Genomic DNA, 17209 nt, shown 5'->3' on the forward strand with positions numbered 1-17209 from the left:
TATGTATGTACAATGTTATTAATAAAACATTTATTAAAGTATTTATTTATTTATTTCGAAACTTATTTAAACAAACACACATACACACATATTTACACACATACACACACATACACACACATATACATACACACACACACATTCATACAGTACCTCACTATACACACAAAAAGCGTGCGGCACATGCACATGCGTTCGCACAGGCACGCGCGCAAGGCCACACACAGCATAGAACGGCCCTAAGTCCTTAACATTGTAAATAAATTCTGAGTGCAATGTCTAGATATTGACAGAGATGTTGGATAACACAGTGCATGTGAAATAACAGTAACAAAGGCGCACGCTGTTATGGTATAGGAAATACATACACAGGGTAACACGTACACATTGAGGTTGCATGCACTTAAATCTCCAGGAGGGATGTGCTCCCTATATCAACAATAAAAGTGTAATAAAAAAAAGTTATTGTAATGTACATCACAACAAAAGAGTTAAGTGTTTCTTGATATAGGAATAGAAGGGGAAAAAATAGGTGTTTTCTCAAAGGTAGAATCGGAAATCAAGATTTGTACGTAAAACACAAAACAGCAGTGCTTACTCATCGTCATCATACGGGAATCATTGCACCAGAAGTATACCGACCAGTGCATTGCCATGGGAAAGATCATCAATACCTATTAAATAAGCACATTAGGAAAAAGCTGCAATCAAGTGAGATACTGTAGGCTTGTCTTTGTAAAAAATTACCTGGTTATGCGTTATGATATAGTAACCATCCATCCTCTGTGTAAATAACCAGGTCAGGAGGAATTTATCAAGATCAACAGTATGTAGTGTTAAAATATTAAGGGAATGGTCTCATTAAGAATAGGCATTACTTGTCGTCAACTATTATAATTGCTTTCCTTTTTTATTTGCATCTGCAAACTATATGGGAATTTATGAACAGGTAAGAGACGAGTTACTTGAATTTTATATCAGATATGTATTTATCAGTTGGCACATTTATTTTGGGTTACAACACATTTTGATAAATGAGCCCTGTGACAGTAAGGCCTCGTCCAGGGTGGCGCTGAATGGGCGCGCGCGCTCACACTGGACACGTTGCGACAATGCATTTGGCCTGCGTGAGTGGGCGGGCGCACCTGCTCGGCGCTCAGCCGCATGCCGAGCAAGCAAAATTGATTTTGCTGCTCGCAAGCGCGTCACGTGAGCGGTTCGCCCAATGAGGGCGAACCAGCTGCATGACGTCGGGGCCGCGCCCCCAGACGCGCGCGCACCTAGCCGGCCAGGAAAAGCACGACCAAGCAGGGCGCAGCGCTAGAGCGCCAGCTTCCACCGTGGACGAGGCCTAAGGCCTCAGCCAAGGTTCTTGCTGGCGTGCGGAGGCGCGCTGAGGCTCAGGGAAAGCGGGTGCTTTCCCTGGCCTTAGACAGCGCGCCGTCCGGGGGCGTGTCGGGGGCGTGTCGGCGGGCGGGCCAGTGACGTCACGAAGCTGGTTCGCCCTCATTGGGCGAACCGCTCACGTGACCGGCCCTGCGCTCCGGCAAGCGCTTGATTTAAAAATTCCCCTAAGACCTACGCTTCCGCGCGCTTACGGAAGCGTAGGCGAGCCCCTACTAAAGCCGCTCTCGTTGCGGCTGTAGGGGCTCACTGGTAAGTACCAGCGTGCCTCAGCACGGGTCAGCGAGTAAGCTCTGACCATGCCCGAGGCCTAAGGCTGGGGCCATAGAGGGGGTAGCAGGGCTGAGGCGCGCTGACGCTGAGGCTCGAGCCAGCGGGCGCGATCGGGAGGCGGGGGGAGACTGAGGGAGGCGGGGCAGTGACGTCAACGTCAGGGCGCCGACGTCACGGCGCCGTGACGTTGACGCTGCTCCGCGCTGATTGGATGTTTTCAGCCGACATTGCTCTGAAAAACAGCTTGGCTGTCGGCTGAAAAATCCAGCGCCTCAGCACGCCTGCGGACGCTCGCGTGAGCCCCCTCTAAAGACATCCTCATGGAGGATGCAGGGGCTCAGCACGGAGCGTCCGCACGGGTCAGCGCGGCCTCCCCTGCTATGGACTCGGCCTAAGGCTGCGGCCCCGCTTGCGCTGACCGCGCTCATGCTTGAGCGGTGACGTTACCAGCTCTCCAAGCATGAGCGCCGGGTGTTCTGTGCATTTTGCAAGCGCGGGGGGGGGGCGTTGGGGGCTTGTTGAGCGCGCTTCAAACTGTCTTTTTTTGTCTCCCCAAGCGCCAAGCTTGAGAGCGTGCGTACCCGCGCAAGCGCGCACCGCGTGAGCAGAGACGAGACAATTTAAATTGCAGAAACTAAACTCGGCAAGTGCTGCGCGCTCAGCGCTAGCGTGGCCGCAGCCTTATACATGTACATTGATGGCAATGGGCAAGTGCCGCACATCTGCTGCCACTTCCTGATTGGATTTGGGATGACAGGACAACACACTGCCCTGTACTGTACATACATGATGTGTCAGAACAAAATGTTCTATCACCATCTATTCAATAAAGGCGCCAGTGTAGGGTATCATTTATTTTATTTTTTCTATATGCCCATTTGCTTCCTGCCACACTCATGTGGCGTGCCAATTTGAGCATTTCAGATGCCCACCAATACAAGGCTTTACAATGTATTATAATAAATACAGGACTTGGTTAGTCTTATTAAACAAAGCTTGGGTATGGTGGGCACTCACCTACTATAATAATGAACATTTTAGAAAGGTGCTAGTACCGGTAGGATGGTGACCCGTGTGCCCATCCAAAATTAATCAGACAAGGGAGCCTGCCGCAACCAAAAAAGGAATAGTGGCCAGAAATTCCTGACAATTTGAATAAAGAAAAAAGATTTATTATGCAGAGTGATATATATATATATATATATATATATGTATATATATATATATATATATATATATATACACTGTATATATATCACATTTGGAGGTTAGGTTAGCCTTCGTCGGGTGTAAAAAGAACCTTAATTCAGATTGCCAGCAGTTTCTGAGAATTTTTCCTTTTTAGTCTCATTTAACAAGACAGCCAAAGGGACTGGCTTAGCCATATTTATAGGCAGCAGGGTAAATAAGGGACTTGTTTAGCCTAACCCTTTCCATAACTCTAATATGCTAGCGTAACCCTAACCCTATTATGCTACCCCGAATCCTCATATGCTACCTTAACCCTAATATGCTACCCTAACCCTAATACAGTATGCTAGCCTAACCCTAATATGCTCGCCTAACCCTAACCAGCACTATCTAAATCTGGATAATCTGGGAGGAAATAAGGGAGAGAGAGGGAGGAGGTTGAAGAGCCAGCTGCCGGGTAAATAGACACTTTCATCATTATTTTATGCAGTGATTAAATCAGCAATCTCCCCATGGAATTAGTTGTATTGATTTTTTTTTACATACTTGGGACCATGGCGTCCTCAGGAACTGAACTGTTGCCATTTTTAGTGCCAGGGACACCCCGGTTCCAGAGATAATTACCGTGTAGCTGCCAGGGGTGGGGGGGCAGCTCTCTCCTGGGGAAACATCTTGTGGGATCCACGGGCCAATATGAAACCGCAACGTCACCGGTTACGTGTCTTATTGGTCCACAGCAGCTATGTTGGATTCTCCAGAGAGAACGCCAGAAAGTATAATTATTTCCATAACCAGGAGGTCGGCGGAGCTTACATTGGTTCCATTATGTAAAAACAATCCATTTTAAATGTTGCCGGGATTGCAACTGTAGTGAGCACCAGGACATATTCACTTACACACCAACAATATTTATTTATTAATTTATTTATTTATTTAAAGAAAATATATTTTTATTTTACAGTGAGTAAGGTGTGTGTGTTTAACATATTGATATCTGAATGTAGAGCATGTTGATCGTGCACCCCATAACTTGAACAATCTACCGGAGACTCTCACAGCCGCCAGCAGTCTAAGTTCTTTCAAAACTAAGGCTGTCTCACATTTTAATCTGGTCTGTAACTGTTACATACGCCTATAATATATATTATCTCTAACTGTGCATGCAATGTATTGTATATAATGTATATACCCTGTTCACTTATGTAACTGTATTTGTAACCATGTATTATTTGTCATCTTAACTCTATGCCCAGGACATACCTGAAAACAACCGGTAACACTCAATGTATTACTTCCTGGTAAAACATTTAATAAATAATATATGCTATTCCATAAGACACCTTCCGGCACTGGAAAACACCTCCTGGTCAATTAAACTGAATAGGTTATAATGTGTTTTCCAGTGCTGAAAGGTGTCTTGTAGAATAGCACCGCTTAGTAAATAAGCCCACCCTGTTTTAAGTGTGGCTATGATTTGTATAACTATTTCAAGATGTATTGCACATCAAGCATTTGGTATGATTTGTATATAGATGTAATGCATGTCATTAATAGAGAGATCTAGATGCAGCCCATACAATTGATAGATAGATCTAGATGTAGTGCATATCATTAATAGATAGATCTAGATGTAATGCACGTCATTAATAGATAAATCTGGATGTAGTGCATATCATTAAGATAGATCTAGATGTAGCACATATCATTAATACATTAATACATCGCAGGACATTAATAGATAGATTTAGATGTAGCGCAGGACATTAATAGATAGATCTAGATGTAGCGCATATCAGTAATAGATAGATCTAGATGTAGCGCATATCAGTAATAGATAGATCTAGATGTAGCGCATATCAGTAATAGATAGATCTGGATGTAGTGCTGGACATTACTAGATAGATCTAGATGCAGTTAGTGCACGTCATTGATATAGAGATCTAGAGCAAGTCATTCAAAGCTAGATCTAGGTATACATCAGCTCTTAGGTATGATCTGATAGATGTCTCTCTCTCTCTCTCTCTCTATATATAGTTGTAATGTACAGCATAGTACACCACGCACAGCACCCCCTGTGCTCACCTGTGCTGCCATGACCCTCTGCCTCTCTGCTATGAGGCTGCACTTCTTGCACTGGCAGTCCCTCCACATGCAGAAGCGCTTGTGCCCCTTCAGCGGGGAGGCGTAGCCGTGGTTCCTGCAGCGGGCGCACTTGGGCAGCCGCGGGGACTTCTTCCCGGGGCCCCCCGGGGTGAGCAGCCCGGCCGTGCGGGGCTTACTGAAGGTCTCCTCATTGGGCATCCTCCTGGGTGGCCTGTGCAGAAATGGAGACCAGAGCCCAAGGGAGTGGGAAGAGGGGCAAAGGGTGTGAGAGGTGTATCCTGCCCAAGGGAGTGTGGAGAGAGGCAAAGGGGTGTGAGAGGTGTATCCTGCCCAAGGGAGTGTGGAGAGAGGCAAAGGGGTGTGAGAGATGTATGCTGCCCACGGGTGTGATTAGAGAGAGGCAAATGGGTATGAGAGGTGTATCCTGCCCAAGTGACTGGGAGATGTATTGTGCCCAAGGGAATGGGAAGGGAGGCAAAGGGGTATGAGAGATGTATCCTGCCCAATGAGGTGGGAAGGGAGGCAAAGGGGTATGAGAGGTGTATCCTGCCCAAGGGAGTGGTTAGAGAGAGGCAAAGGGGTATGAGAGGTGTATCCTGCCCAAGGGAGTGGTTAGAGAGAGGCAAAGGGGTGTGAGATGTATCCTGTGTGTGTGTGCTTTATTTCATGAGTCTCCTGGGTTTGGCGCGCACAGGGGCTGGGACACAGTTTGCAACATTGGGGAATGCGAAGCGTGTGGGAGAGGAGCTGGTGACGGAAGGAGAGGGAGATAATAATAGGGAGGGAGAGAGAAGACATGTGCTGCTGTGCAGGCAGCTTCCCGCCCCCGGCCTCACACGCAGGCGCACCACTCACTGGCAGTCATGGCACAGCCACGTGCTGCACACTGTCTTCTTTAAAGAAGAGCACATTGAGGGGGTTAGGTATAATGGCAAATAGGGTGCAATTCTGGGGCGCACAACGTGTTCCATGTATGCAAGAAAAACAAATCTTATTGCTTACAATGGGATTTTTTTTTTTTTTTGCTTTGATACATATGGTGCAGGTTTCTTGCACCGTGTTTTTATCCAAGAAAAAAGAACTGTGTTGAAAGCAATTATAGTTTCTGTAGATATATCTGGTGCAATACTGCAGAATTGCACTAGATATATCAACGGGAAAAAACTGTTGCACTGCATTCTTTTTTATTTGCCCCAGTTTTGCAGGCAGGAGACTTTTTTTGTAAAATGTTTTGCACTCCCAATGAGTCATTACCAACCTAAGGATGTTGGACACCATACTTAACCTTTTGAGCGCTGTTTGACGTAGCTGCTATGTCATGGATTCTTCAACTCAAGGGGCCCTGTGACATAGTAGGAATGTCATACTCTGATTGCTAGTTTTTTCTAGGGAGAGCACAGAACGCGATCTGACAGGAAGAGGGGTGCGACACCTTCATTCCGTCACCCATGATGCCATTGGGTGGTCACATGATCGCGAATGCCGCGGGTGGGCTGGTCCCCCATCCCCTTCGGCTCTCAAAGGGTTAAAAATCGGAGCAAAGCACAGAGTGATGTGAGATATAGAAAGAATGACAAAGAGTGACAGAAATGGGGGTTTGGGGGGGGTAAGAGAGAACATTAAAAGAAGGGTTATCTGCTTTAATAACTCAATTAATACAGTATGTGACACAAAGCAAAACTATCACTGTTTTAAATGAGATTTTGGGAGCAAAATATCCAAGTGCTGGTTAATCTGTGCAGCAAATAACCAAATGGGTTCCAAAGCCACAACAGTTACTTCTTTATTTTTTTGTCAGGAAGGGGAGGAGAGAATCTGAAAAAAATGGTAACTACTGCACTAAAGCAAAGCAATAAGGTCAGCTCTTAGGCCTTGTTCAGGGTGCCTGCTTCGCGACGTGCGCACGCACGTTCGAAACAAAGTATTTAAAGTCAATAGCGGTTGTCAGGGTAGCAGCTACCCTGTCGCCGAACTACCGAGTTGACGCTTGCTACAGTTTGCATAAACAACTCAGGTTGTTTTTTCAAGCTGCAGCAGCGTCACTAGTACTTCAGGAGCCAATCAAATCATTCTTGAAAATGATTTGAACAGAAAAACACCCATCCCTAAGCTGAGTTCTGTAGACCCGCCTCCTCAACGCTAGCAAAGGTCTGCTGGGGATGAGGTGCACACATCGCCCAGCAGACTAACGCGCGGACGCGCGCCCTCCACCTCCTGTCCCTGCCACCCTGAATGAGGCCTTACTGCTTTTCTGTGAGTCTTGCGGATTTGGGTTTAGTCTCACTGATTGTTAGCCTCAGCAGTGTCTGAGACTTTAGTGGATTCTCACTGATAGAAGTAACATAGAATCCAAAAGTTCAGGTACACTCACTTTTAACAAAATAATACAGTATACATTTCAATATAGTGATAAGTGAAATTATCTGTGTTCACTAATAGTGGGGAAAAAAGTGATTACAATCACATAATGAGTACAAGGAGAAATAAGTGATTCAAATGAAATACATGTAAAATAAGCAGTTCAACCCCCATTTTTTCTTCAGAATTGGTTCCCAAATTGTTCCACATGTAGAGATCTTCAGAAAGCTTGGGGAGTGCAGGTACAGAGAAAATGAGAACAAAAGACACAATAGTGCAATACTGTATCTCAAAAGGTAATCTGATGGGTAATCTGGTTTAGGAATTGCACTCACATTCTCTAATAGTCAAACAAGCATACTGTATATCCATTGTGACAAGAAACAGGTTCAAAAGCTCTGAACCTCAGAATGTTTTTCTCCCAATGGCTAGATTATCTCAGGGTGAAAAAAGACGAATACAATAATGCAGATAGACAAAATAGTAGAGGATTTATATTTAAAAAAAACGGAACAAAGAAGTGTGCACTCACACTATAAGGTATGTAACAGCAGATCAGACAAAATTCTCAATTTCAAATGGTGGATATAGGAACAATAGACCTTCAGCCAATAGAAATAGCTCATCAAGGGTATTTAAGGCTGCATAGATTACACAATAGATTACACTCCTGACGAAGCCGAGGGTGAAAAGCGGTGAGTTGCAATCATTGGAGACGTTCTGTGGAGAGACAGATACGTGGGTCTGGCGGAGGGTCCTGCATCCGGAAATCACCTAAATGGAATCACCTACATCGTTAGACTCAGTCTCTCCACGTCTTCTTTATTGAGAATTTTGTCTGATCTGCTGTTGTATATCTTATAGAGTGTGAGTGCACACTTCGTTATTCCATTTTTTATATAAATTATCTATTATTTTGACTATCTGCACTATCGTACAGTATTAACTACAGTATCTACACTGACTTTTAAGACAACTTTCAGTCTCAGAGTTTTCCGAGAGGTGCAGGTCCAGTTCACACAGTGGTCCTCCCTTTGTTCACCATAGTTAGATGAATTGTAGGGCAAAATAAACCTGTTGCACACTCAATGGGATTGGTTGTAAAAGATTAGCCCAACGTGAGCATGACATATTTATTTATGCATAGTGGCACAAACATGCAAGGAACACAGCATTTCAAGAGTAACAGCTCTTTAAAAAAAAAGAGTGCGCCTAGATCTGAATATATGCTGCAAATGAGTGAGACTACACAAGTACATTACTCTCCTCAATCTTTTGCACATGAATATATTGCCCTGCACAATTTAAGGTTGCCTTGCTCTCTAAAAGTTGCTCTGCACTTTGCAAAACTATTCCACACATCCTAAACGTTATTCTTTACATTGTAAAACTTGCCCAACACAAGAAAAATATATGATATGCATAACACATATTGTAATAATCACTTTTTACCCACTCCCCTTTTTGTGTTTTTGCAATTTCTAAAGCATGTTGTGCACACCATATTCGAAACATGTATTCCAAAACATGTGCACATTGGAAAGACTCCTGCGTATATATGAAAAGTTATTGAGCCCTTTGTTAAGGTTGGTCTGCAGGTTTTAAACATTTTCCTCCACACATTTGAAGAGCTCTGCATACAGGGACAGTGCTAGCTTTTTTGATGGTTGTGAGCAGGAGTAGTGGCGCGATCATTAACACACTTCATCCGTTCTTTACCTCTCTACACAAAACAAAATGCTCAGATAAAAAGATAGATATTTTAAGTTTTTGGCATGCTCAGGGCTAATTGCTTCAATTATTCCCTACCACCCAAAATCCCGCTAACTTGATTATACAGCACCCCACAACTGTCATGTTCTGATCACAGTGCCAGTGAGATAGAGGTACCCAAACCAGTCAAGGCAGGTGGACTTTTACCTTGTAACCCTAGAGCACTTAGGCCTACATCCACAAAAGGGTGCTAAGCTTTAGCACACTTTTACTCCCATTCAGGGGGTATCTTTAGTGGATCTGAGCCTGAGAGTGTTAAACTTGACCAGTGGATACTTAAAGTACCACTTAGACCAGGGGTGCCCACGGGTACCATGTCGTCCGCCAAGCCTTTTGTGGGTGTCCGTGACTGACTGGCCAGCCATTTGATAATACGGTGTAGATCATGGCAACACGTTGATTGCCGACAATTGCGTGCCTCTCTCTGGGCACTGGAGGCCTCCCCCTAAGGTCAGTGTGTGTGTGTGTGTGTGTGTGTGTGTGTGTGTGTGTGTGTGTGTGTGTGTGTGTGTGTGTGTGTGTGTGTGTGTGTGTGTGTGTGTGTATGTGCGTGCACGAGTGAGTGCGCGTGCATTAATTGGTTGGAGCCCACTACTCCTGAACTCTCAAGTGTGCCCTTGACACAAAAAAGTTGGGGACCCCTGACAATTCGGACAGATATAGTCTTATAGTTCTAGAATCCTACAGGAATTTTCCATTCCAGAGAAATACTGATGTAAAATGATCTTTTATTAGTTATTTTTGGATCACAACAAGAGCAAAATTGCTGTGAAACCCAGCCCGTTACTTTTCAAACTGCCTGCAGATGTTGTGCACGTCCATTTTTATGCTACAACACTTTGCTTGTTTTCTTCGACCGCTGCTTCGGTTACGAGGTTTATTCTAGAGGCTCAAACACGGTCGAATACGTAAAAACTCCCATTCAAGTCAATAGCAGATCGTCCACATCATAGCTTCTTGAATACCTCTTAAATGTGTACTGTTTTTTTTTTTATGTATTGCACCTTTAAGCAGCATTGTGTTTTTTATAATTAGATATACTTTTTTTTTAACCACAAATGCTAATAAATAACCTATTTGTAGAAAGGACAGGGAGGATGGTGTGAGATTACATAGCAATGGCACATGGGAACGGTACAATCAGGGCCCTGTTCCTTGTGAAGGCAGGAGCGATATGTCACAAGGTTTTGTGGAGGGAGATGTTTCCCTGAAAGCTGAAGGACACCTCATTCTATCCGTATGATTTGGCAAAGTCACCAGCAGAGCTCTATTAAACAAGGCAAAATCTCGCAAGTCCTTTTTATAGTGTAAGTAGGAAAAGCTGACAATGATTTAAAGCAGCAATCCCCCCCAGAAGCCTATATGAGTTTAACTCATATAATGTTAGGGTATTAACCCCTAAGCACGTCCTGCTCTTTAAAAAATAAAAAAAAAGTGTTTTTTTTTTTGTGTTAAAAATCATGATTTTATTCATCTCTACCTAACATTCAGACTGCACTGGGGTCTGGAGAGAGCTTTATTTGAACCTTCTGGACACTTAGGAGCGCGTTCGCCTGGAGGCGTGGCCACGATATCACAGAGCTGGTTCACTCTCATTGGGCGAACCGCTCACGTGACGCGCTTGCGAGCAGCAAAATCAAATTTGCTTGCTCTAAGCGACGAGCTGGCGCAGGCGCTTGCTCACGCTGACCACACACAATGTGTTTCATCGCGGCCAGCGTGAGCCCGCCCGCTCAGCGCCACCCTGGCCGAGGCCTACGGCTTTAAAGATAAAAACAGCCTTAGAATGGGCAAGAAGAGGTCTATTAAAGTGTCAAGTGCAAGTGAAAAAATACAAAGTTAAAAAAAGAAATGGCAATAAAAAGTAAAAGAGATAAAAAAAATGGCGCTCATCGCGTACTGCTGCTTTAAGGCTCAGAGAGAATACTGGGACATGATAGGGATATACACACTCGGCCAAAATGAGAGACTTTGGCCCCTACGTTAGAGGCAGTGCAGATGTGAACTCCCTGTTAGCGTGTTATAACCTTCATTGCGCTTGAATCAAAGTTAACACTGTGTTAACATTGCTATATCAGCTTCACAGTGAGGGAAAGGGCCTTTCAAGGCTGTGACAGCAGGTCTAAAAATGAAAATGAAAGTTAAAAAAAAAAAATAGACTACCACGCCCTTATTGCTTAAACTGAATAATTATCTTTTCGAAACGATTGAGCTTGCCAAAGGTCATACTATAGCATCACTTTCCCCTGCACATGGAATTATATTGCTTGCGGCTTTCACGAAAAACTGTTTGTAATAATTATAATGAATATTAGTATATGATTTTCAGTCGTTATTTTTGGTAGCATAGTGTCTGAGAATAAAATCGACACTATTTGAGCCTGAGCACTTTTATCTGAATCATGTCTATCTTCCCTGTATCTACTCCGCCACAAGCTTTTTGTAATATAATTTTAGATACATTGAAAGGCTTAAAAATGATAATATTTCGACATTTTGCAAGTATTTATAACATCTGTACCACATATATTTACATTAATTTACAAGTGAGTTTTAGTGAGACATTGCACTTAGCTGCCTAGGTAACTAGCATGAAACTGGCAGGAGCAGAGAGTTCAAAGGTCACATCAGGACCCATTGCGGGCTGTATTTGTCCCGCGGGCCGCCATTTGAAGAGCCCTGATGTAGATGAATAAGTGACATCTGTTAGGGTTTTTTTTTTTTTTTTTTTTAATTAATGATCCCCCAAGTATGATGGTGAAAGAAGGTACAAACAGGATTATTTATCAAAATCTCTTGATTTGGAAAAACTGGGGCAAATATACATTGCAATAACAAGGTTTCCCGTTATAACTAAGAGGATTTTTAGTTTGTGCTAAATCAGTTGCAGTGTTTTTGCTGCCGTTTTGCCGCAGGAACACCCGCAAAGTTCTATGTTTTTAGTTACAAATGTCTGTGCTTCCACTTCCTGTTTAAGCAGCTATTTACTCTAAAACAGGTATTCCTATTTTCACATGTTTTTGGATCACATTGAAATCAGTCCCTTTTTTGTGGCACGTTTGACCAATTATTATTCCACATTTCACCTCTCTCGTGTTTTCCTTATAATTTCTCACCGTGTTTCTACAACTGAGCCCTTTTAGAAATATTTAGAACTATCTTATATACCCCGCGTTGCCCGGGACTTCAAGTTTTATATGTTTATAAATATCCGCTCCCCCCTCTCTCTCCGCTCCCCCCCTCCTCTCTCTCTGCTCCCCCTCTCTCTGCTCCCCCCTCTCTCTCCGCTCCCCCTCTCTCTCCGCTCCCCCCCTCCTCTCTCTCTCCGCTCCCCCTCTCTCTGCTCCCCCCCTCTCCCCTCCCCCTCTCTCTCCACTCCCCCCCTCTCTCTCCGCTCCTCCCTCTCTCCGCTCCCCTTCTCTCTCCGCTCCCCCCTCTCTCTCTGCTCCGCCCTCTCTCTGCTCCCCCTCTCTCTCCGCTCCCCCTCTCTCTCCGCTCCCCCCTCTCTCTGCTCCCCCCCTCTCTGTCCCCATTCCCATCTCCCCCTTCCCCTCTCTCCCCCCCCCTCTCTCCCCCTCCCCTCTCTCTCCCCCGTTCACATCAATCCGTTCCCCCCCTTCACATGGATCCGGTCATCGCCCCCCCCCCGTTCATATCTAAGCCCCCCCTTTTCACAGCTCCGGTCCCCCTGAGTCCCATGGAGTACCCCTCAATGAGAGCCAAGGCCCACTCCGTAGTCAGCCAATGAGAGCCAAGCCCCACCCCACAGTCAGCCAATGGGAGCGCACACAAACCCACAGACAAACAGATTTTGAGTTTTATATATATAGATAAATAAATAAATAAATAAATAATGTTGCTGTTACTACAGTATTGACCCACTTCCAAATGATTTACCATGCTTGCAGCTAGCAAGAAATATAGTAAATATCGGTGCTCTTTGTTAGCGGTTAGAACTTGCATAACACAATATGTATACGTCACCATCATAAGGTGGGATTGACCATGGCATGAAAAACGGTTCATAGCACAATGTTGATGAATAACATGAAGCATAAGAAATATTAAGCTAAATTTTTAAACAACAAGCAAAACCATGGAATGTTGATTCACAACAAGGTTTAATAATAATAACAATATTATTTTTGATATATTTTACTCTAGTGTATAAAGTGCTATACCTCGAATTTTCAGGTAAAAATCACTGCACAATAGGATTTCAAGTCTAATTCTTGTGCCAGAAGCAAGATATTAGGGGGGTTGTGGGGGGGCATATTTATTAAATGGTGCTAACCGTAGAGCACTTTCTGGCCCATTCAAATGAAGGTGGGCCCTATATAGGTGCCTTATAGCTTAGCACTGTTTAGTAGATATTTTCAAAAGTGACTTTTTGGAATTATAAAGCAGTTTCACCCAGTTCATGTGTCATTGAATCCATTAAAGCGACATAACTTTCCAGATTTGTATTCTTTTCACTTCACAACCATTTAATGAAACAGGAATTAGCTGTAAAACATACTTTGTCCACCATTCATGGCACAAAGTGGATGTAGGGAAACATTAGGGAAAGATCAGCTACTGCTTCAGTTCCCGAAGGCATGCCGTGGACAGTTACAGCTGAAAAGGAAAGGCAGGATTCACTGGAGATAGTGTAAAATACTGATTAGGCAGTTCATTCCATAAAAAATATGTTTTCCCTTGAAATTAGTCTGGGCGAAAAACATTAACTGTTTGGGTGAAAGTTAGTTTGATATTTTTTTTTAACTTTATGCATTAAATGAATGAAAGCACAACATCTAAATATGATACAATTGAAACAGTTATTACTTATAACAGGGGTGCGGAAAGTTTCTTAGGCTGAGCTCAGGCAGCCTGCTACACTAACGCGCGTCCGCGCCTCTGCTGGGCTACGTGTGCTCATCCCCAGCAGGCAGAGTGACGCCATTGAAGGCGGGACTTTAAAAAACTGTGTGTTTGTGATTGGCTGGCGAAGTACACGTGACAACGCTGTTTTCAGTTTGAAAACTCCCACCCACCACAGCGAAACGTCGCATCGCAGCCTGTCTGAACTCAGCCTTACATGCTCCCCCCTGTCTCCTCTCCCCTCTGGCTCGTGCCCCCCCCTCCCTGCACGGCTCCGGCGTCAAATTACGTTGCCGGGTCACGTGACATTTGACGCCGGGTTGCCATGAGACGTGTCGCTGGATAGGGAGGTAAGAAAAAGTTAGGCTGCGGTCCCAGTGCGTTCTGTAGCACGCGCGCCCGGCGGAGGGGGGGGGAGGCGGCGCCTGCACAGCGCTTCACCGCAGATCGCGGTCCTGGGAGAGAGGGAGAGTTTGCGACGGGAGGGGGCGTGGCGGTTTTTTTTGCGGGGGCGTGGCCATGACCTCACGTGGCTGGTTCTCCCTCATTGGCTGAACCGCCGGCGGGGGCGTGGCCACGCCTTCGTCGCAAGTTCCACATACAAAAAAGTTCTATGTGTGGAAGCTTGCAGAACAGCGCGGCTGCTAAATGCGTGCCGACGCATGTACTGGGCCTGGATAGATTGGAGGCGGGGCTTGTGCGCTTAGCGCACGCCGTAGAACGCACTGGGACCGCAGCCTTACAGAGGCCTCATGTGATCCCCGGCATTTATTTTAAATGCTTTCGGGGAAGCGCGGGGCCTCTGTAATAGCCCTGCCCCCCCCCCATAAAATCTGGTGGCTCGCCCACTTTGCGCACCCCTGATTTATACAACAATGAATAGCTCTTTTTATTTTTACTGTTTTGAGTGTTAAAGTATGGGTCAAGTTTACCATGTTTAATAACACAGACATTTAGAAAAGCTCAAACATTTCTTGAAAAAACATGCAATGGGTAAATTGCTGTGAGTGCACGAGAGGTAAATGCATTGCTACAGCAACATACATAGAGTTCCACTGTTCAGTAATGCTGGTCATATGCTGTACTGAAATGTGAATAAAACGTGTTCCTTCGGTAGCTCAGATGGTAGAGCGGAGGACTGTAGTGGAAACATGGCTGTCATCCTTAGGTCACTGGTTCGATTCCGGTCCGAAGGACTTTTTTTTTAAAATTCGGTAAAAGACGATATGTTATTACAATTTTATTTTATTTGTATTTTTTTTAAAAACAAATTCGTTAATTTAATTGTTATTGGATCTTTCTAAGAAATGCAAGGGTTTGTTTTACCCAGAAGCCACGAGAAACAAAAGTTCGTTTTTTAAAGCAACACATTTACACCCCAATAAAAAAAGAGATGTATTTTTTAAGAGGTATTTTTGTGTTGCTAAAAAGGAATGACATATGTGTTTGTAATTTTATTTTTCAGCGTGAATTTGGGTTAAACAACAACAGTCAAAAAAAATACATTGTAATGTGCAATTTTCTGCTGTTTGTCTCCTGCAGGGGTCTCCCTTACTCTGTATGTGTACTTGGGTGTTGCAATGTACTTTTACTGTACAATATACATACTTGTACTCTGCAAATTGCTTTTGAGAGCTAAAAAAGAATAAAAAGTCTCAATATTTAGGTTACTCCTTCACAAGGTGGAAAAAAATAACCCACATTAGGTTTTATTTTTATAAAAGTAACTTCTTCACTATTATTGATTTTTAATTTTAATCTAGTAATAATTAACCCCTTTAATAACAAGATCTTCCAATGCATAGCAATCCTTTTTTGCATTTTTATGGTTTTTTTTCGCAGATTACGAATATAATCTTCTTTAGTGTAATTGTTTGAAAGTTTTTTTTTTTGTACTACCAATAAGAACAGAGCTGTCCAGGTCCACTGACGTAATCAGGAGAGCTTGTGTACCCAAAAAAATGACATTTTGTAATGAAAATCCTCCACTGAAGTCTGTCATTCCACTATTATTAAAGAGCAAGATTACCTGCTGATGAGATTAATAACAAATGAGTGAGACTTGGCAAACCGGTATGTGAAAGGACGCCAACCTCCAACCACTGAAATCAGTGAGATTCGGGTGTTTTAAACAAGAAAATGTAATTTTAATGCAAAAGTGCTGATATGAGACTGACTCCAAATCAGTGAGACTCACAGGGAATCAGGGAGAGGTGACACATTTGTATGCGGAGACATTTTTGCCTCAAACTCAGCTTTTGCATATATTTATTTTATTTATTTATAAAATGTTACATTGAGAGTTAACCTCTCGTTTTCAAGTTTGTCCAGGGCGTCTTGTAAAGTCTCGAAAGCTCCACGTACAAATTACAAAGGAGGTACAGGGAGAATGTGGTAGGATACCATTTATTGGACCAACAAGTAGTTGAAATGTTACAGGCTTTGGAACTTCTCAGGGTCCTTCATCGTGTCTGGCAAAAATACAGAAACACAATATTAATACCGTGTATGCAAGTGGGATATCTGGTTGCAATGGATGTTGAGAAGAAGTGGGAAATAAGATCAGGTAGAAACAGGTAGCTTAAGGTGGAGGAAAATGAACAGTAAAGACATACAAGTATTTTCTTTATTGAAATGCAAAAACGGCCTAGACTGTAAGGAGACGTGAGGGGGGAGTGAAATGGGACAGGACAGTGTATGTGTATAAATATCTATCTATATATTTACCCCACCATAACTATGTTAATGTCTGGGTATCTATATAAGTGAAAACAAAGAAAAACCTGGCGCCAAAAGTTCATTGGATAATCCTGTACTCCTCAGGGGATCAGCACACTTGCTTGACAGGCCATATAGGGGAAAAAACACAAACAGACACAGATCATAGTGCAACACTGTAGGGTTAAAACAGGTCTACACTAATACACACACTGCACATATAACATAGAGACTCCTAGTGACTATAAAAACTATTTATTAAATAAAAAGAACTATGCCATAAATGGTTTGGACAAATGAGAACACCGCTGGTCATCCAGATATGAAAAATCAGAGCCCTACTTACAAGCAGCAAGGCAAATACAGGCAATGCAACAAAGAGTCTTCCGGCTGCTGCTGATGTCTTTGCAGAGATGTGATTCCTGCTGCACCGTGACTCTCGTGCTGACTCTCCCTCCAGGGGTTAACAGGAACAGTGGCAGTGTTGGAGGCCTGCTTGTGGGGCTCACAGCTCTCCTCCACGTGA

The 17209-nt window shown here is 43.7% G+C and overlaps 1 protein-coding gene and 1 non-coding gene across 3 annotated transcripts in view; one reads left to right on the top strand and one right to left on the bottom strand.

Annotated features, from left to right (window-relative positions):
- Window positions 1-5672, bottom strand: part of DMRT1 (doublesex and mab-3 related transcription factor 1) — a 199909-nt gene extending 194237 nt beyond the window's left edge. Inside the window, exon 1 of one of the 2 annotated variants that reach the window (XM_075597335.1) lies at window positions 4951-5672. In XM_075597335.1, coding sequence (XP_075453450.1) covers window positions 4951-5169 — 219 coding nt within the window. In that variant the 5' untranslated portion in view covers window positions 5170-5672. The remainder of the gene's footprint in view (window positions 1-4950) is intronic. The other variant, XM_075597326.1, reaches the window with a different exon arrangement.
- A 9400-nt stretch (window positions 5673-15072) lies between these two features.
- TRNAY-GUA (transfer RNA tyrosine (anticodon GUA)) lies at window positions 15073-15161 on the top strand. The gene is given in 2 exon segments: window positions 15073-15109; window positions 15126-15161. It is a non-coding gene; the product is annotated as a tRNA-Tyr (tRNA).
- Window positions 15162-17209: the final 2048 nt, after the last annotated feature.

The sequence above is a fragment of the Ascaphus truei genome, chromosome 1 (genome assembly GCF_040206685.1).
Source record: "Ascaphus truei isolate aAscTru1 chromosome 1, aAscTru1.hap1, whole genome shotgun sequence".
NCBI classification, from domain to species: domain Eukaryota; kingdom Metazoa; phylum Chordata; class Amphibia; order Anura; family Ascaphidae; genus Ascaphus; species Ascaphus truei.